The sequence below is a fragment of the Coturnix japonica genome, chromosome 10, assembly GCF_001577835.2.
Source record: "Coturnix japonica isolate 7356 chromosome 10, Coturnix japonica 2.1, whole genome shotgun sequence".
In the NCBI taxonomy this organism is placed as follows: Eukaryota; Metazoa; Chordata; class Aves; order Galliformes; family Phasianidae; genus Coturnix; species Coturnix japonica.
The window spans coordinates 4201068-4223231 of record NC_029525.1 but is presented as its reverse complement, the minus strand read 5'-3'; the positions used below and the strand labels follow the sequence as shown (position 1 = coordinate 4223231).

At 42.7% G+C, this 22164-nt stretch overlaps 1 protein-coding gene across 3 annotated transcripts; it reads right to left on the bottom strand.

Annotated features, from left to right (window-relative positions):
• Window positions 1–1072: 1072 nt before the first annotated feature.
• On the bottom strand, window positions 1073–21948 carry ANXA2 (annexin A2). 3 transcript variants are annotated; one of them, XM_015872514.2, is made up of 14 exons: window positions 21829–21948; window positions 21662–21723; window positions 16437–16495; window positions 13463–13562; window positions 10176–10270; window positions 7547–7660; window positions 6178–6268; window positions 5368–5447; window positions 5004–5063; window positions 4575–4668; window positions 4133–4228; window positions 3094–3152; window positions 2298–2420; window positions 1073–1426 (listed from the first exon to the last, which is right to left on the bottom strand). In XM_015872514.2, exons 3-14 carry the CDS (start codon window positions 16482–16484, stop codon window positions 1367–1369), a joined length of 1020 nt encoding a protein of 339 aa, XP_015728000.1. In that variant the 5' UTR covers window positions 16485–16495; window positions 21662–21723; window positions 21829–21948; the 3' UTR covers window positions 1073–1366. The 3 variants fall into 3 exon arrangements, with proteins under 3 accessions (XP_015728000.1, XP_015728001.1, XP_015727999.1); XM_015872515.2 differs by having other exon boundaries at window positions 21662–21720; window positions 21829–21870; XM_015872513.2 differs by lacking the exons at window positions 21662–21723; window positions 21829–21948 and adding an exon at window positions 19731–19832.
• Window positions 21949–22164: the final 216 nt, after the last annotated feature.

Genomic DNA, 22164 nt, shown 5'->3' with positions numbered 1-22164 from the left:
AGCTAATAATGGTCCTGGCCTTTGAGATCACACAGGTTTATTTAGCACTGTTTTGCTCCCAGAGAAAGACTGCCTGCAATTCTGGATGCCATGTAGCAGCCAGCAGTGCATGCTCGCCATCAAATTCCAGCCTCATTCCACTGACTGCAAAAATGCCTACCCTCTGATTTCTTTTACAAGGCCACATTCGAGCAAGCAAAGTTTATAGAGATGACTTACCTAATTAGATTCAAAGAGTGATTTGCTACCTCAGCACGGGTTTTTAGATGTACAAATCTAGCCAGAGAGACATTCTGTAAACAGGTGTGAACGACTCTGCTCCATCAGGCATTAAATTGGAGCTGCTCCTGAAAAATCCTATCCTTTATGCATTTAAGTTACCAATATTTTATCAGCGGCAGCATTTCACATTAAGTATTTCCCATGGTCTGCAGACAACGCTTTTGCAGCAGTATCTCTCACCTTTTAACGTCAAGCTGAAGCAGACAGCGGCGTGCTCCTCTTCTGGAAGGGTTCACCTGCAAGTCTCCTCAGCTCCCTGTAGGAGCAACAGGGCTGCAGGTCGAGGAATGTCTGAGACAGAAGGGTGGGTGCTTGCTGTTTGTTCTCCATTTCCAAAGGCAGAACAGCTGAGGAAGGAGGCAGTTTCTCCAGCTGCAGCATCATCCTGCACACCTGAGGGCACAGGTGCAGCACTCACTGTCCAAGGGAAACTTTAGCATGTTTTTCCCCACAACATTTGGATGTGTCCTTTGTACCACAGCAAAAAACAACACTGTCACAAGACGAGGAAGGGGCGGCCTAAGGGAGGGTTTGCAATTTGAATGCACCCAGCCCTTGTTTTACACGGACACAACGCATGGATGAGGCTTGAGCTTTGCTGTTACACTTAGGAAAACCATCACAAGAGTGGGCTGTGTTTCTCATTAAAAAAAGCATCACTCAATGGGAAAGGCTTTGAGGGATGAAGGTGATGTTTCAGCCATAAGTAATTTATTCTGGACAGGGAAAAACAACCCAACTGCTGGCACAAGCCAAGTGTGCATCAATTGATCACCAGCTTTTCAGATTATAGAGGTCTGAGAGAGATGCATCTGTTTTATTTATGTTTTATTAGAAACATTACACAAAGAGGCATTCTCCACAAGCACGTTTAACCTTTATCTCTGGGGAATGTTAGTTTCTCTGGCTTCAGGCTGTTAGGAGCTTTGGCAGAGCCAAGCAGAGCGCTGCAGCTGGAAGCACGCTGCCAGCAGGTATAGAGGCAGGGCAGGGTATGCACGGCGGCTCGAGATTGTCAAGGGTTACAGTAATATGAAGAGCAGGATAGGCATGTCTCCGCTATTCCATTTCCCCATCACAGCTTTCAGTCCTCTCCACCACACAGGTTCAGCAGCGCCCTCTGGTAATCACCTTTTGTGTCTTGCTATAAAGGGGAAAAATGCAAAATACGTGTTAGGAAACAGCGACAAAATATGAGGATGTATATGTTATATTCTAAACCTGTGGGACTGAACTGATTTTCACAGCCCGGAGGAAACTATCTAGACCAAGTTTTACTTGTGTGTGAATTGAGATGATTATCATTCTTACAACATACGTGCAAGGCCATAGGGAGATTTAATGCAAAAAAAAAGAAGAAAAGCAAGACAACAAAGGAAAGCTGAAGGACTTGATTCTGTTCCTTCTCACTGATCACCACAACAATCTTACAGCACATTTGCCGTTTTGAAAATTCACCTATAATTTCATATTGACATCTTACTATGGGAAAAGATTTGGACTGAAGGTTTTACTGCAACTTCATCTAATGCAGATGTAAAGTGGGTAAAAGATCACGTTTTAAACAGATGTGTGAGCTCATTTAATATACTTCCAATTAAATAAAACCTAACATTTAATATTTCCTAATATCACAAAAATCACTCTTGATAAAAGTCTGTTCCTTAGGCACTGGAATGAAAGGAAGCAACAATTTAGAAGATCTATGTTAATTCAGCAATCCCAGAGCAATTCTTTTCTTTTGGTCTGTGGATAGAGGCAGGTGAATGGAATTGTTGTTTATATCACATCAACTAATTGGGCAAAGCTTGCCTATGTAAGTCAGATGGCTGCCAGGAATTGTAGCAGTGGTAGACAACAAAGCAAAACATGTTTTCAGTTGTGTGTAGTAATGACCTACTGTTTTCATTGCAGCCTCTAAAATACCTCACATGAATTTTAATGGTGGAATTAATCCAAAGAAAAGGACTTGGAAGACCCATACAACCAATATATACAGGATGCTGAGAAGTTACCTGGATGAAATAATAGAGGGATTTTCCATATTTCCTCTTGAATTCACTCTTAATTTTCAGCATGTCAACCTCACAGCGGGAGACCATAATCCTGATCAGGACCTTGTCACGGGTTCCCTTGCCCTGTGAGCACATTGACATTTACAACTTTAATAGATGCAACATGTAAAAGGATGCTGTCATCGGTGTGATGGACATACAGCAAACTACAGACAACTGAGTAACACCAGTAAAAGGTACAACGAATTAAACCTTCTAACCAAGGTCATTGTTGTGATCCAGGATTTTGATCACAAACGTACCTCTCTCACCAGTGATATCTGACTAACTTCTAGACACCAATCTAGCTACTTAGACTGGAAGCCACAGTTCTGGTTCTCCAGGAGGTCTTCATGTTAATGGTAATCACGTATTTCTCTTTCATAGCTTTTCTCAATAAAATGTTTTGAGGCAAATTTAGTTATTTATTTTTCCATTTCAATAAACAGATTTTCTGCTATCAGCTTGTGTCCACCTACAAGAGATACATCTAACCTTGGTAATTATGATCAACTGATCTAATGAAGATAATTATTATATGACTCTCCCCTGTACTTCTATATATCAGATGCTTATTAATAGATAGCCTATGAGCTAAGCTATTAAAGAATGCTTGTGAATAATACAAGGCCATCGTTATTTTATCCACATGCCATTTACACATCATATGAGTAAAACCAATAAAACCATCTAAGGGATAAAAATCTGATGAAACAATGGTTAGAAGGTAATGAGTAGAATGCACAATCTCTCTTACCTTCATGGAATCATAGAGTCTGTCTGCAAAGTACAGCTGCTTGTTCTGAATGCACTGAACTGAAGAGAGAGAGATGATAGATGGGTAAACATTCTGAACATGGAAGAATAGAACACAGAATCTCGGAGCCTTTTAAAGGCACGGTATGCTGTCAAAATAAGGTATTCTCCAAACGTTTCCCCAAAAAGGGGCAAAGAGAAATTGTTTCTACCTGTATTGTTATTTAGGAATTGTTTGGCTGCACTTGTGATCGAAGCACGAATGCTTGCAATCTGGGAAACGTTGCCCTCTGTTGCTAGTATAATTTCAGAAGGCAAACTTTCCTCCACACAATTCACTCTTGAGTCCATTTTTCACTTCTATGAACAACCTTTTTTTCCTGAAAACGTTCATTGTATGCTAATAGGTGAGAAGTGTCCCTTTCAAGGTTGAGCTGTCTTGATTCTGCACTAGCCTTATTCAGCTTGGTTCTCCCTTAGCCTGAAATGGATTCTTCTCTTAAAGAAAATCCTGTGAAACCTGGCAGCTTCCCATGTATTCTCATCTCATCCACAATAGCAGCCAGTCCAACCTTATTTCCCCACCTTACTTACCCTTAATTCAGAGAACTCAGAGCAAAATTAGCTCTTTTCTTAGTCTATGGTTCCCTCCACAGCCTGTCCTCCCTCACACACACACTGCTTGCTTTCCAGTCTATCCATGTTGAATTATTAATGTGCACAGAGAGAGTTCCAGCCTTTTTTATATGGAGGAAACAAGCATTAAGCTTCAGTATTGGACAAAATTGAAACTAACAACAGATGACAGAACATGTGCATTTTTCTCTTCATTTGGAAAGCAAGATTTATATCTTGCAGAGGGACAAAGTATGACACCTCTCAGTACCTGAAATACACAAACATATCCAATAATACCTGCCTTTCCAGTTTCCTTCTCCTCTAGTGATACAGAGGAAGCTGGGCCTATTTTCATCACAGCACACTACAAGAGCACTGAAAAGACACTATTTAAACACAGTCTTTATTTTATGGTAACTCACCAAGGTTAACGAAGGCATTCTCCAGATCTCCCTTAACTTCCTTCTTGATGCTCTCCAACATATCATATGGGCTGTAGCTCTTGTACCTTTCAAACACTGTTACAAGAAAGAAAGCAGATCCCATCAAAACCAAACTAGGAATGATTAAAAGTAAAAAAAAGAATAAAAAGCTAAAGGATCTTTCAAGGTAACATGCAGCCCTGTTTTCTAGATTTCTAACATTTTTCTTCTCAGTGTGCATGACATACCATTAAACGGTGGTTGCACATGTGTAAAAATAAAGACATCTATACATATCCATGGATACTTAAAAAATTGTAGCAACTTGCGTGTGAATAACATTTCTTTGATTGCTTTTCACACTTAGTTGAAAGCCGTGTGAAACAAAAGAGTTACCACTTCTTACAGGAGATAAAATGCAAACCTGTCTTTTAAATTGTACCTTTCTGCAGATGTGGCACACTTCTTTCAGTCATAATGTTGATCCACTTGGGAACATCAGTTCCCTTTCTCTTGACACCAGCATCATAGAGCTCCTGGGTAAAGAATGAAAATCACGAGTCACACAAAAAGCCATTTCAAACACAGACCATTTCCTTACTGAAAAATAGCACTACAGGAGCTGTGTCAGTGGGGGACACGCAAAAGGACACACATTTGGGACACTAGTGGGTAAGCATCCCATGAAAAATGGTATCAGGATTGCAAACAGCAGATACCTTGATATCATTCACATGTTGCTAAGCAAGAGAGATCTGAAATACACACATCTGCTTTCATACACTCTTTTCCTTTTCACAGTATTTGCGTTCTGAATATCCCCCAAAGTTTAATCAACTTAAGACATGTAATGGCCATTACTAACACTTACCCTAGCATCTTGGTCAATCAGTTCATAATCAATCACAGAGGTATCTTCACATCTTTTGCCCTTCAAATGAGAATAGCAAGATTAAGAACTTTAATAGATTTCAAGCAATTTATTATATTTCTTTCACTAATCATAGTCACTATTTGCTACATGGGAATGTTTCCTGTCCGTTATGAGGATGCTATGAACAGTGGCACCATCAAAATACATTGCCCTTCAATTTTTATCTATTTATGTTTAAGTGAAAATACAAGAAAATTTAAAGGTGAATTAGAAATCCTGTTGTTTTCCTGGCAATCATCAGTGAACTCCCCATTGGAGGGGGGGCATGTTAGGGAAAGTGGAAGAACTGGAACAGATCTACCTTGGCCAGGGCAACCATTAGCTTGCGGAAGTCACCAGATGTGTCTGATATAATGTCCTTTTCCAGTTCTGTTTTGTACACTAGAAAACAAAAAAATCTTTTTCATTTAAGGGCATCCCACAAATACCTGTTTACAAGCACAGTAGTTAATCACTGCATTTTATGCACATCAAAAAACAGCTACCATATAAAATTCCATAAAAGTTCCCATATAGAAGGGAAGGGAAGGAAAACAAACACATGCTTGCATACAAAAGAAAGAACATTGCTATCAGCTACTCATGGGAGATCCCGTGCAATGAAAGCCTGTTGGCCAAATGTGGAACAATAACATGAAAGTCTGAGTATTGAAAAGAAGGGAATATTGCTTTAAGCTGAACCAGTGACTGCTTGTTTGCAAACCGCTGCACCGAGACCTCCACCATTCATGGATTTACAACTAGACAATTGCAATTACAAGTTTCATGCAAAAAGACAGAAACTGTTATTATAAAACAAAGGAACCCTGCATGGGATTCCAGTATGTGTCTCAACATCTTTGTTTTTCAAATGATCACATGCCACATTGCTACAAAATCACTTCTGTCTCCTGTTTGACAGCAATCTAATCTGCAGCAGCAACATTCTCTTTACTGATAGATGTTTTTTTTTCCAGTATGCCTCATTAAGACCACATTGATTTTGCTTGTCCTTTTTGATTCAGCCAACACCTCAGCAGAACTGAGAACAGTCAAACCAACACTAAGGGGAACGTAGCCAAGCAACTTCATGTACAAACATACTGCATCAAAACTTTCAAAATAAACTTACTTTCCCTATAGACTCTATTAATTTCATAAAGTTCCTGATTTGTCCGTGAGCAAATGATTTCGATAAGTGTGTCTTCGTCAGTTCCCAGGCCCTGGAATACATACACAGGTAAGTCAGATGCCAGAAATGCACAGACACACTTCAACAGTTTCGAAATACGTTGCTGACATTGCATTATCTTTTCTCTAACAGTTTCCCAACCATTCAAGAACAATTTTTAATTTAAGAACTGTACCAAGATAAACTTAAGCTTGGGAGATGAGAATATCTGACTTACTAAGAGAACATAATACTTTATGCCTATGGATACAATAAAGCAATAGCTCAGGATAGAGGCTGTAAATGATACACTCTATATGCATATGGCCATCCTAGACATACGAAATGTAAAACAATTGCAAAAAGAAAAAGAATCAGATTTTCAGCAAATTATGTATAGCGTATACTTAAACCAGAAGAGGGCAGCACCTGGTTGCTGGAGGAATGGATTTGGCCTCCAATTACAGGACTACTATCTCAGTACTGGCATTTTATTTTTTCTACTCATTTTTCACTGGACAAATTAATCCATCAGCTCTTTGTCTTGTTAAAGTTCCTGCAGATACGGTTTAATGCTTGTTCTTAATTATCAATCATCAACCTAATAAAGAAGCTGAAATGTAAGGGCTGATTATAAATACAGACTCCCAGCCATACACTTGCTTACACAAGCAAGATCACTGGCGTAAGCACTGCTCCAAGTCTTGTTTCAGTGGCCAGCAGAGCAGATATTTCTAAACCAGCCATTTATTCCACGCTTGCCTGTGACTGTAGGGGTGTGAACTCAGTAAGTTCAGTCACTGCTGTGCAGTTTCTCCACAATTGCTTTGATATCTCACCATCACATTCTCCTCCTCCTTATATTCTTTGCAGAGGCAGATCTGGTACAGGATGTTCTTTCAAAATTAGCAAAATGACCCAGTAAGTGGGAGCTACTTTTTCCACCTACAAATGCCAGCCAAGGATTTAACAGCTCCAGCAAGCAGTTGCTCTTTTACACCTTTTTGTACTACAAACCTGTAGGTTATTTTTAAGAGCAGTAATGATAGCAGCAATCTGCCATAGCAGCCTATCAGTTATTCCTCACCGCACTTTTTCCTTAAGAAGAGCTTTTAATTAACACTTCAAAAATCACACGGTTCCAGCATTTCTTTTGTTTCACACTCAGATGTTGAACGCTGTGCAGATGGATATGTAAACTGTGGTACAAAAACAAATAAAAGCCACAAACAGTGGACATACTTGAAAACTGCGGCCTTGGATACAAAGACCAGATTCATTCCTAAGATAGGGACACCAGAATAACATTTATATTTCAAAGCTCATTTACCTTCATGGCAGCTTTCAGTTCAGAGGCATCATACTGTGATGGTGTCTTCAGCAAGCCCAAGATCACTGCCTCTAAATGACCTGACAGAGCAGACTTAAGTGCTGCAGAAAGTTCCTGTAAAATAAAGGAGACAAGATGGAAGAATAAAATTAAAGCTCGCTTCTGATCTCCAGAAAATTTAGCCTGTAGCACTCTAAGTCTCCAAGTCTGCCACAGTGTTTCTTACACAGCTGACAAGGAAAAGGAACACAAAGAGCTTTTGTTTTGTGAAAGCCTAAGTAAGAAGCTAGGGCAAATGGAGATTTTCTTCTCCTTTGAAAATAAGAAGAAATTCACCGGCGGCTGGCAAAGTGCTGCGGAGCATGACGCAGAGACATCCAAGTGACTCTGAGCAGCTCAGCTCCAGTCTTGAAGCACTGACACTTCATTAGATCTAATAAGCACCGATGGATCTGAGCCTGACTCCCTGCAGTCAGAGCTTTTCCATCAGACGTTCAGAGATTTTCCTGTAGCACCACATCATTTGTGTTTTTCCCATCACTGCAGCCCTATGCTAACTGAGAAATTGGAAAACTGCATAGTTTTTCCACTGTAAAGGTCTAGCTCCTGAACAGCTGGCTGAAGGGAAACAACAATCCCTGAAAGCAGAAAAATTATCCCTAACTTCAAGAAAATAAGCAGAATTGTGTATCCTATGTCTGTTGTTAAAACTGTCAGTCAATCCTGTAGGAAGAAACAGGCATGTTCACCTAACAGAATGCATGCAAATACACAGCAAATAAAGTCAGTGGAATTTCATCCTTTATGAGTTCAGATGTAACTTCAATAGAGGTAGCACCAGCTTTATTATGTTGCAAGCCATTACTGTCCTTAAGCTGAAGGTCGGTATGTAGCATACAGAAAAGAGCTCCTGCTTTTTATTTGTACAATTTGTGAGTTTGGGGACAGGGGAGAACTGCAGGAGAAAGTGACCTCAGCTAAACTGCAGACGTGTTTATACCAGGCAGATAAACGGCCAGGGCACTTAGTTTGCTTCCAAAGTCACCAACTCAATCCAGAACATTAATGTATGTGCTACAGAGAACACTGCATGTGCTTACTACACTGACTGATCAAGATAGTGAGCTCTGGACATCTATGCACTTTAGCCCAAGAGATATTCTAATACACTAACTCAAATTTGCATCCAAAGTTACACACACACACAGTTTTGGTGAGACACAAATGCAGACTCCCCAGTAGTCAATGGTAGTTCCATTAATGTTGGTAATAGGGAAGGACTTCACAAATCAAACTGTTCCTCAAGATTATCAGTAGTTCCCATTAGCTCCAGCTCAACTCGCAGGAATGAGAAAGGATGTCAACCTGTGACTTTTTGTTATGATGAACTATTTCAACAACACAAAACAACCAGATATATTGAGCAAAATGAGCAGACTAGTACAACACATTGCCAAAGAAACCCATGAGATACTTGCCCTGAAACACACACATTAGTTCAAGATATGTCTTTTTGTATTTCATTTCCTTCTCTCTTATCATTCAAATGCTTGGTGGTTCCTACTGCACATTTCCATTGTTTCTGTACTTGCTTATCCTTTGGCACTTGTTATACTTGACAAATTCAGTTTGCTCTTGGGTTGCAGAAAAGAAAAAAAGGTAAAGGAAGAGATAACATTTAGATGAAAGAAGCTGTAGATTTTCTTGACTGTGCAAATCTGTGGTCATGCAAAACATTTAGCAGAGCTCTGAGTGACACACTCCATTATAAGGGTCCAGCTTATATGGGAAACTCCCCCAGTGCTCATGAGAGAGTGACCGTCAGGGTGCAGACACGCGAACACATGCATATGTCCAACTGGTATGTGCTTCTGCATGTATGTGCCTGCATCAGCCATGCATAAAGCTGGTGATTTCCAAACTTTCGATTTACATTTGGATGTGCATTCTGGGCTGCTATTGGAGGACTACCGTTTGAGGTCTGGCAAACCTGAAAGAGATGCATTCATCATAATCCCAATTCTACACAAATTTCTTCTTCTATGTGGGTATAAAACTTAAATTATATTAAGACTCTCAACTTCAAAAGTCGAGAGAACATCTCTTGCCTTCCAGAAAGAGTCTTTGTGCAGACTGCTGCAAATACTTTACAGATTTCTTTCCATCAGTAGATGAGTGCACACATTTCTGGTAAGTTCAGCTCAGTATATCACTTTGTTCCACGTCTACAGCACTTTCAGCACAACTGACTGCAGTCCTTTCTTATTTAAGCTACATTTGTGAACAGAATATTCTCCTTACGCTAAGGTGCCATACAATAAATGAATAAATAAATACAAAGCCTCTCCTCTCCACTTCTGCCTTCAAATTGAGGCATTCCCTGACAGTGGCTTTTCACTAATGTGTCTAGTGGCCAGCTGGCTGCTATGTCACCCATTATGATCTCTGTAAGTGCTAGGAAATCTTCAACAGATGTGGACAAAGTAAATGCACCTGAGCTTCCAATGAAAAGGTAAGCTGAATAATACAATCTCATTTATTCAGTTAATTGTGAGATGTACAGGGCCTGAAAATCTTACTATCTACAAGAGAAATATTAAATAATTGTTATTTCTGTATGTTTTACTACCTTTTTGGTTCTCCTCTGATAGGCAAAGGCAATATCCTGCCTCTGTTCATTGCTGCGGTTCGTCAGGATGTTGATGATGGTAACTTCATCCACACCTACAAAGACGGAAGATAAAGAATTAAAGCAGATCTCTTATCTTTGTATTACTGTGTTCTCTGACACTCAAAACACAGCATATGCACAGACTGGAGCAGAGCTCAACTGCTCTAATATTATTAGTTGGGATGTGTAACGTCCTGGCCATGAAGACAGCCCCAGTTTTCAATGCAATGAAGATCTTTGTGTGCACAGGCATGCACAGGCATCAACAAAGTCTCATCCATGATCTGCTTTGCTGCTTCTGTTTCCTGCTTCACTTGTGCTCAGTAATACTCTGCAAAGAAACCTGCTCAAGAACAGATGCTTTAAAACTGACACAAACATGAACTAATTAAAACCCATCCTTTCATCTGAGTGTTTTCAGTTAAGGCTTCTTTAATAAAGCAGCTATGTTTTCTAATTCACCTCCCGTCACTTAACTAATCCTCTAGATATAAAAAAGGGAAAATAAAAGAGTACACTGTGTTCACTCAGAATGTAACAGGAGGGTTTGTTGTGGGTTGGGTTTTGTTGGCTTTTTGGACGCTGGAAGGAACTGGTTTGGATTTCTTTGTCCTTATTTTTACACAGTTAATTGCAGGCCAGACTTTGAAGACAATAAGTGGTTCTAACATAGGTGCTCTACCACGCCCAGAGTTTTGATTTGTGTATCTGTATTTACTACATCAAACACAACAAATGGCTTCTTTTACATTTGTATAAAATAATTCTTTAACAGAAACCAGAAAGTAAGGAATGGATCAGCAACAACTGACAGGTCTCAGATCCACTCCAGAACCAATCTACACTTACATTCTTTACTAACAGAGGCAACCATAGCAGATATATGAGGGCTGCTCTGAAAGTAATGCCCCCTGTTCTACTGAGTTGGCTCATGAGATCAGAGGTGGATGTTGGTGTGGCAGTAGAGGCTGAACCTTCCCACCAATACTCCATTTTGTTGCCATACAACAGATGGCAGCAGGAGGGCAGTCTGACAGAATGGTGTCTGACATGGAAGTGCAGACGAAGCAGAGGTGTGGAACTGAAATCCTCCAAGTGGGGAAAAAATGGCACCTGTTGACATTCATTGACACTTGCTGAATGTGTATAGAGACCAAAGAGTGGATGTGAGCACAGCGGTGCTGTATTCCAGCAGTAGTACAGCAACTTGAAAGATGAGCCACATTTCAGACGGCCATGCAGATTTTTACGAGTGCAGCATGGAGGTTCTTGTTCATTGCTGGCAAAAATGCACTGCTAATAGTGGTGACAATGCCAAAAGAGTGTTCTGTAGCTCAGAGTTTGCTCCATCAAATAGTGTTGTTGTGCTCTTTGTTTTGGTTTTCATGGAAATAAATAGGAAGCATTACTTTCAGAGTGATCTGCATACAACAAGACTTTTAGCCACAGAATATGCAACAAGGAGTCAAGTCCAAAATATTCAGACTTATTTCTCCCTCTTGCCAACATTTTTTGTGATGAAATACTGTCCTCTGTGACCTTAGCTCCTACTGAGGCAGGCCTACATCTGTGTTCTTATTCGCACAAGCTCAGCCTGCAAACGACAAAGCTCTGGAAAGCATCACATGTCTTAGTTAGAAATTCTGGTTTGAAAACATGCTGACTGTACACTTAGCCATGATCCACTGCTAGTGTGTTTTAAAGTGTTCTTCTTTCGGAAATGAAAGCAAACTCTCCTAGTCCGGCAACAGCCATGCACACATACATACAAACACACACACACAGAACTTTTCAGCCCTTAAGCAGGCTACAGCATAGAGCCATCTCTTAAGGCGTTTTAATGAGTTTTAAATTTCAACCACACTTTGCAAATGACATTTTCAATTCTTATGACAATTGTGATAGATTAGCATCCCGCAAATGACCACATCCAAGTTTCTAATTCAAATGCTTTGAGGATGGAAACATGAGCTAATGCATTGCTCTGGCATTTCATGGAAAATGAGTGCTTGCCCTGCACGCTTGGGAATCATGCTGCATGGACAGGATGCTGACTCACATCTGCTGAGGCGGGGTGAAGCAGTTGAGCTGCTCAAACATTTTTCTTTGCTGTTCACTAAAATCTCTGGAAGTTTCAGGGTAGGCTTCATCAGTGTATTTCTATCGATGAGTAACAAGAATGGACATTGTTGCTCGCTTTAAAAAACATTAAAGAATTTTCTGCCAAACACAGTAAACTTTACTCCTCTCTTATAAAAAGACTTTTAATAGCAGACCATAAAGTGATTAAAAACCAGAATTTAACCTACTTTAACGAGCATGCAAGAGTTGTTTCCAGTTAAATAAAAGAAATCCTGTGAATGGAAGCCTCATGCTTATTAGGGAGGGGCAATTTCACATTTTGTAGCAAGTCAGACATGTGCTTTGTTGGCACTGACTTGGCATTTCTTCCTGATGAGAAACAGTTTGGCTTTTAAATTTCTCTGTCTCCTGAATTGTAGGCAACAGACTTGGCAGGTCCAGCTGGGCCCAGCTGTTGCTTCTCTGGTCTGGAGAAAGTCTGGAAAGCCTGGCACATCCTGTCTGTGTTTATAGGAGGACGAGGGTCAAGGATCATGCCCTAGGAGCACCAACAAGGTGCTACCACTCGGGAGCTGTAGTTCATGTTCCCTGTACTCCTGCTTGTATCAGCATGCCAGGCTTTTCCACAGGACTGCGCCTCCCACACCCCATTTTGGTCTCCTATCAATCAGTGCAAGTGGTGGATACTGGCACAGACATGAGATGCCACCAGCCTACCTGGCACTGGGAAGTGGGGAGCTCCCACATTGCCCTACTGCTGGAATACTGACAGATCATTTCAGAAACTAGATTCTGTTGTTTCTATAGAAACAATAATCTCTACAACAATGCAAGATGTACAAGCATTCCATTCAAAACACAGTAGAAAAGTGTTCAAACTATCCCTGTTCAGATGGAAGGAAGGAGAAGCATCCAATCCAATAATCCCTTAGAAACCAGTTGTTCAGAGCGTGGTCTCAAAGTGCTGCCACAGAAGCTGCCACTTCATTTCCAGTGGCAGAAAAAATAAATAAATAAATAAAAATTAGTGCAATTGGAAGTCCTAAAACAGGTAGCCAGATGAAGGATATTAACATGGTGGTTGTCAGACACTGTACTTTTTATTTGCATGCTAGTATTCTAACTTAAAATACAGAGTCAAAGCCAAAGCCCATGTTCCTCACCTTTGGTCTTGATGGCTGTTTCCAGGGCTGCAGCATCCCGGTCAGCATCAAAGTTTGAGTAAGCCTTAACTGTAGCATATGCACTTGGAGGGAGAGAATGCTAGGGGGGAAAACAAAGAAGGGAAGAGGGGGGGAAGAAAAAGCCCCAAAGTTAAATTATGTAAATGCAATCTGTTCTTGCTGCAGTTAATATGTGCTGCAATTTACTCACACTCTTAAATGCAATAACTACTATTGGGTATTTATGAAGATAGAATTCTGCTACCAAACTCTGCTACCCAGGTGTGCATTGTCCATAAGTCCATTCAGAGACATGCTTATTTTAAAAAAGAATCTGTACAAACTGATATCATACATGAGTGCAGCAAAAATCCAATGCATTCCAAATGTATTCACTAAATCCTTATTTTCTCAGGTTTGGTGCTTTCAGGCTAGAGAAGGAAATTGCTTACAAAAAGCTAATTCAGCAACAGTTTAAGCACCTGCAGCATTAAGTCTGAAATATTTCAGATTTGAAGCCAACTTTTTATTTCAGATTTCAAGGTACAATTATACAAATTAAAGATTGAATTAAAAAAAGGAGGGGAGATGGAAGATCAACAATTAACAAGTCAGAACAAGTTTCATGCTCTGTCTCACAGAATTTAGATGCAAGACCAAATCTTTTCAAGCCTATGCTTCCATAACACACAAGCTATTTACCATCTCCTTCTCAAAGTCCATGCCTCAGATGACTTGGTTTAACCAACATGAGGCTAACAAAGCCAAATGACATTTCAAATTACCACTGCTAAGAATATGAGGACATTTAGGTACCAAGCCAACAGCTGGAATGCTTTGGAAGTTACCAGATTGTATCAGCTGTTCATGACTGTGCTTCCTGAGGATTATAGCCTCTAACAGGAGGTCAATAATATACAAGTTGAAATCTTCTCAGCTGCTTTGCTGCAAGTATCAACGTCAGCTCACATCACCTCCCATGGGCAGGTTAAGCTAAACCATGGATTTTCACACCAACAGCAGAGGAAGATGGTGAGTCCAATTCCAGACTTAAAACTGCAGCAGAGATACATAGTGACTAACATCTGAGGTTACCATAGCTGTTTCCCTCATGAACCAATGACTAAGCTTTTTGGTAAGGATCCCTGGAAACATTTGTTTCAGTCCCTAAATCCAACAGAAACCAGGGTTTATAAACAGTGCTAAGTTACCTTAATGTATCTGGAGGATCTTTTTACACCTGAATTGTTAAAATGAGGATAAGTTTTAACTCAGAAATTCTAAGTGTTTTTTGTTTTTTTTTTTTTTCTTGGTACATTTGATGCTGTCCTGTAGAGGACACAGCATCTGGACCAGATTCCTCTGGCAGCAGCCACTGTACTTTCTTGTCTCAGAGAAATCTGGGTGCCTGAAGGATTCCAAAGCCCATCAGTACACACAACCATGTGGCACTTCTGTTTAACCACTGCTGGATAACCTGATATATGCAACCTGGTGAGCTTTGCCAAAGTTGGATGTCTCTCATTCCACTTATTCTGAGTCATTTAGACAAAGTATTTTACTGCAAGACCATATCACACATGGAAAAAACACAGAGCAGCGTATTTGCTATCTGAGAGCTGTCTTGGGGCCAGTCAGAGCTCCCATGTGTCCCTCCACACAGTATGTAACCAGTTAGATTCAGCAGTCAAAAGACCCAGCAAGTGCCATGTACATACATACAGATAAGGCAGAGAAACCTTAGGCTGCTCCACCAGTAAATGGACTGTCTCTAAATCCAGCATCCACAAAGATGTTTGACTCTTTAAAGTGATTTTTATCACCAATACAGGGATCAGCTGGGACCGTTCTATACCATCAAGGTTAAAAAACTGTTTTGAGAAAAAGAGTGGCTGAATTTTTGTGTTTAACATTAGTTTACAAGCTGTATCATTGCACAGGGGAACTGGGCAAATCGTTTATGTGAACTAGCTACTCAGCTCTGGCTTCCAGCTTAGGCCCTACAGAACAGAAGTGTTCCATTTTATCTCTTAGACTCTATGGCAAAATCTGTGATGAAAATGCTGATGCAGCAGTACTCAGGTTTGACTTTTACCAATTACTCACAGAAGAAACAGATCTACCACTAACACAGTGCTAAAATATCCCAAAAGAAACTCCCCATGTAAACAGAAATTGACAAGAAATCTGAAGTTAACTACTTTTGCAGTACAAAATCAGCTTTGCTACTTACCTACAGTGCAGTACTCAGTTCTTCTCCATTGTGCTTTTACAGAGATCATATATAATTAATTTCACAAGTAACTTTTTTCACATGCAGCAAAAACAGCCAAAAAGTTTGCTTGTGTCATGTTCAGGTCTGCATTTATTGGCTGTAAAATTCACAATTACAGTAAGCTTGTAAGCAGCCAATGAAATGATGCATAGATCAGATTCACTTCCTCTTCACTATCAACTGCAGAACCACAGTTTGATGACACAATATCTTCACAATGCACTGGTAACCTCACATCGATGTTGCAATACAAGAAATCAAAGTGTGGCTTTCCTGTATTTTGACAGAACTACTGAGCAAGTGGAGATGTGGTGCAAAATACGCAACCAACACCAGGATTCTGTAGGCTTTCCAAAATAGAACATGAATGACCAAACTAGGCAGCCAATTTGCTCTCTGGTCTCCTTCATATGGCCTTTAGCACATGAATATTGCTCATGCTGCTGGTCAGTTGGTTGAGTTGTCATTAGATCTTGTCAGCTCACACAACTTCCCTATGGATGGTTTATGGCAGCTTTATGGCTGAAAGCAGACCATTGCTAACTAAGCTTTTAGTCAAGATAAGATTAAGTAGAAGAAATGCGTGGAATCCTGTAAATTGTACAGCTCAGCACTACTGCTGGAAGAAAATCCTATAAAGGAAGATACTGCATGTAAGTAAAACAAACTTCTCTGGCTGGTTTGAATAATAATACTTACATCTCCTTCCAGGCTGAGCTTGCTTAAAATTTCATGGACAGTAGACATCTTGACAGGATCTGGAGGAGAGAAACAAGCAGACATGAACATATTTACAGTTACAGTCGCAAGCAATGCAGTCCTGAAGCACCGCATCACTGAAACCAACACAATCCAATGAGTCTGCTAATTGCAAGCAAGAAAGCTGATTTAAGTGTTTCCAAACCACAGTGCCATTAATAATACAAGTGAAAGGTTTTCATTCTGACCAGGGCCAGTCTGCATACACCCATTGGTAACATGGTCATTAGATGCTAGGTAACACAGACTCTGACAGCTACAGTAACACCTTGCAACACAAAATAGTATCACTTGGCCACTTCCCTGAAACTCACTACCACTTGCTAAGGTATGCAAAGAAAATTAGGGAAAAAAATAATAACCCTAAAACAAATTATTCACACTGTAAAACCAAAATCAATTTGATAAATGCACTTTACAGCACTGTGCTTTTTTTCAGCTCTGCTTTCTGGTCAGGGAGCTTTGCCAATGCTGCAGTGCTGTATTGCTGAAAAGGACTCTCTGTTTGCCAAAGATTAGAAGCCAAAGGCTGTATGTAAATGACTTACTGTAGACCCTTAAACTCAGCTCACTAATTCTTCCACTCAGACTGCCCATCATATTTCCATATTGCAATTTACTTCAATGAGATAAATAATTTAAGAAATTAAATACATAAGTACTCTTCAATGCCAAACTCCAGCACAGCCTTTTAAAGATAGGCAGCAGAAACAGCAAGAAGCTGCTACCTGCTGTTGGCACAATGACACTGGTTAGAGATGGACGGCATATTCCAGCGTTGTGAAATTCTTCGTGTTTATGTTAATAAAATGAAGTGCCTAACAATGAGACCTTTGTACTCTGACAGCTTTACAACCGGTACCAGGGATGAGCAGTTCCAGTCCTTTAGCATTCCTTGTTACAAAGACCTACAAACCGCCAGTGAAAACAGAAGCAAAGTGATTGCAGTATAATCTTCCTCAAAGCTTTTCGCAAGACTCCTATTTCTAAGTCAATCAGAAACCACATTGAATTGGGCTTGCTGGAACAAAGCACTTGAACGGCTTCCAAGAACAGAACGATCACACCCTCACACCCTCACGTAGGGCTGGAGCTGGAAGGTTTGTGCCATCAGCACACAACAGTGCTATAGCAACCGGCCAATCCTCAGAAGCACCTTGGCAAAAGACAAAATGCATTTCTGCAAGAAACTGCAGAGAGAGCTTTAGTCAGAGCAAATGCATGGTTTGTCACACCCTGCTCTGTAATGCCATCCTACATGAGAACTGAATCTGATGCCGTTTGGACAAGTTCTGGTTGGGTTTGAGCATGTAAATAGAAAATACGTGCACTAACTTGTTCTTCCTCACACTGGAAACAATCAACATCTGCCCTCCTAATGTAAACTGACACTTCAAAACCTCAAGGCAAGTTTCTACAATTGGTTTTACTCCTAAAATCAAACTATGCAATTCTGAAGCACAATTATGTTATTCTACTCAAGGAGATGACTGTTTTGAGCCCAGACCCCCACCACTGCCAGCAATCTCCAACTTAAAGCCTACTCTTACATCACTGCCTCGTTCCCTCAGCTGTTTGGTGACAGCAGAGCATACATAGCACATAGCAGCAGCTCTGGATCTTGGTGGCCAGGGACAGTGCAGGTACACAAAGTTAGAGGAGAAAAACAAACAACACAACACCCACCGTGATTCATGGAGGAAAGATGTGCCAGGTACACACAAACAACATTGCTCAATAAGCAGAACTATCATTTGAAGAAGACAGAAACTGGGCAAAGGGTGTTCCCATACCATGAGCCAAGGAAACGGCATCCCCAGAATGAGAGAATGGAAACTTTAACTCAGAACACATTTGTGTCAGGCCTCCAAACCAGGGCGAAGTCTGGCAATGGAGGGGACGCAGCAGGGAGGAGCTCTGTGTAAATGCCTCAGTGTAAATGAATTAGAGACTCAAAATCATTCATTGTATGCTGCTGGCTGCTGGTACCAATGGGCCAGGCCCTTTCCCTGCAGGGCGTGCTGTAAGGTTTAGCAGGACATCCAAAGGCACTATGCAGAGAAAGACTAGCTTTAAAGAAAAGGATCTTGGAAACCATTCAGCCACACCACCATAAACCTTCTTGAACTGCTCTATTCCACAGACACCGCTAACAGCCCAGGAGATGTACCATTCCAAGAAGATGCTGTGCGTGCACATAAATAAGGGCCTTTATTTCTTGGAATTCAAGTTATTCAATTTCTGACATTTTATAGGAAGAACTTTCCACCAATGGAAATGATTCCACGGTAATGCAAACCACACGCACTGGGGTTGCTTATCACAGGCAGCTGCTACAGAAGGGATCAGTCAACAGAGGACCCAAAAGATCCTCTAACTCTCAGCTTTCACACCAGGCTCAATAAATCCGTGTGCAGATATAGCATCTGAATATGAACATCAGAACAGCTAAGGTAAAAGGAACGAAGCCCACTGTGAGCGAGATCCTGAGATCCCCGAGAGCATTTCGCTATTCCTGCAGCTGAAATAAAGGGCTCCGTTCCTCTGCAATCCGGCTCAGGCAGGAGGAAACGCACCAGGGCTGACTCAGGCGGGCAGCAGCCCCCAGAAGAACCTCCGCTGCGGGCCTGGCCGGAGCACCACGCCCGAACCGGGCGCTGCCGTCGTGGGCGGGGGAAACCCGGGGGGAGCCCGGCCCCGCCCCGTGCAAGGGCTGCGCCCTCGGGCTGCGGGGCGCCGGCAGCGCCCTGGGGCAGAGAAGGGCGGCTGCCCAGGGCTGAGCGCATCCCGCCGGACTGGGGGGCTTCCCCGAGGCCGCCTTCACCGCAGCTTCGCACGAACGCGGCCTTTAAGCGGCAAGCGAAGTTTCGGGGTGGAATTTACGGCCCCACCGCTACTCCTGCAGAACCGTTAGGCGCCTTCGCAGGAAGGCTTTTGGGGAAGCCCGACGTACGGGACGGTTCCTCTTACCCGGGCATTGCCGCACCCCCGGTCGCGGGGCACACGGAGCTCCCGGCTCAGCCCCGCCGACCCCGCGCGAAGCCGCCCACGGGACATCACCGAGCGGGCGAAGCCGCACGAGAAGAGGAACGGGGCGGACGCACCCAACCACCGCCCCGCTCCTCTCCGCTGCCGGGCAGCGCCCGCTCCGCTCCGTTCCCCCCGCTGTACCCCCAGGCTCCCACCCTCCGGCCCTGCCCCGTTCCGTGCCGCGCTGGCAGCCCCGGGGCTCACCTGGCCGGGGCGGGCAAAGCGGCTCTAGCGGCGGCTCCGGCGGCGGCTGGGGCCGGCAGCGGCGCGGGAGGGGTTTTGTAGGGTCGGGCGGGCACTCCCCGCCCCGGAGCCCCCACCCGCGGCGCTGACTCACCCGGCCGCGCCCTCCGCGAGAGCAGAAAGGGCCAAGGGACGGGGTGGGCGAGGGCAGGGGCGGTCGTTCCGCGCCTCGCGGGGCCGCAGCCGGCCCTGGGGCCGCCCTAAGGGCGCCGCCCGGAGCAGGGCAGGGCGCAGGGATCCCGCACCGCCCCCACGGCCCTCGTGCGGGCTGCCCCGGAGCAGCCCTACTGCGGAGGGTCAGGCTGGCAGGTAGGGCAGAACCGCTGCGGCACTGAGGCCCGACACGTCAGCCACAGCCAAATGCCGAGCCCCGCGCTGCCAGCGAGACGCAGCAAATCGGGCGGCCACAGCCCGGCCCACGCTCCATGCAGCTGCGGGGATACCCCATTAGGAGCTACTTTATTGAATGAACAGCCTTCAGAGCTCAGCGTGTAAAGCCCGGAGTACAGGAAGTCTGAGCGCCGTGCACACGAGAAGCCAGGGAGAAACAACCTCTGCCCCAGGCTCACGGGTGCACACTCAGCCCTAACGTAGTAAACCACACCCAGAAGAAGGGGGGCAACAAAGGAAACAAACGAGAAAAAAAGCCTAAGTCATGCTACTCTAATGAGCGAAAATTAAACTGCCAAGGCACAGATGTGAGAGCAGTCAGAAAAAAACAAGATACAGTTAAAAACGAAAAAATACATTTCTAGAAAGCATTTGGCTTGGCCATAAGAACAGCAGTGATAAGAGCAGGGGAGCACCAGAAACAGAACACGGGCTATGGGACAAAGAAACCAGTAACTACTGGGATGAAGCAAGATGAGAGATTGAGAAGGGAAGAGGCCTTACGCTGGGCTTTGAACACAGGGACAGAGCAAAGGAGTGGATGCACCAACCAGTCAGTGCAGAATGGGAATATCATGTTAAGAGTTCTGAGTAAAAGAACATGAGACACGGAGGACCACCATTGGAAAAGGCTCATTGTGGCACAGTGTTTTGTCAGAGCACATCACTGCAAGCACTGCATTCGCTTTGCTCAGGAGGTTTTTGCTTTTGGGGAGGCCACAGATCTGCTTTAAAAATTGATTCCTGGGCATCCCAGTTCCACCAGGCTGTCACCAGCAGTTCAACACACAATTCCCCCTCCTCTCAGGTTTCTTAGAAGAACCACTGGAGACTTGGCAAGGTGATTCACAGATGAAAGATACAGTCCTAGAAGTAACAGCCGCTCTGCTGCAATATTCACTGGGGGATTTAAATAGGGATGAGCAGCTGAGCAGATGCCAGACAGCCAACGTCCTTACTAATGGCTGCACAGTCCCTCAGGGATAGTTTGGGCGGTCAAACATTCTCAGAGCAAAGCAGCAGAAAAACATAAGCAGAACACCCTCAGCTAGAAAAAAGATTATTTCCACATAATAAACATATTGCCAACGTGCAGCACGTGTTGCATTATTGTATCAAATCTCCCAAGCCACATATTAACAAATCATCCAATCTCAAAAAGCACGTAACTCTTAACAGAAGGTCCATTTACCTTTCTGTCCTCTACTGCAGCCTCTCCTAATGAGACTACTTGACTTCCTTAGAACACTGTTCTATTTTTAATCACTCAATACTTCTAAAAATAAGCTATACAGTACCATTAATTTCGGTTAACTAGATCGTCACATGAACAGGTTGAAGACGCTCTGATAGCAGGTGAACATTTATTGGTCTAGCTACATATTAAGTACAGCACAAAAAGATTTTCCCACAATTCCAACAGCTTTGGAAAGAGCACGGACACATTGGCTGTAATACCCAGCTAAACAGTCAGTTATTCAATCATGGAATCACAGACTCACCTCAGCTTTAAACAGTCTCACATTCAGCAACTTGTCTGAACTTCCACAAGCTTCAGGGGCTGCTGCAGCGATTAAAAAAAACAACACAACAAAACAATAAGGAAAAAGAGTAACTGCATTTACAGTCATGAAGATATGAACATTATATTTACATCACAATACATTACCTGAATTGGTCTCTGCTTATGTAGGTCAACTGACATCAGAGGTACTTGTACCAGCTGGAGAATCTAAGCAGTATGAAGAACAGAAAAGATATCAGTGTTTCTGGCCAGCAACCAACCACCTCCTAATACCCAAAGGCTGGTGACCCTGCCCATGGAAATACTACACATTCCTCTCTTCTTTGTGAAACACGTTCTGCAAAACCAGTCAGCTGAAAAGAAGGCAGCGGTCAAACTGCACAAATAGGAAAGAGCTGCTATCTGCCAAACAGGGAAAGGAAATTAATTCAATGGGACAAGAGCAGCCAAGTGCCTGAATCACTTTTTAAAATGAGGTAT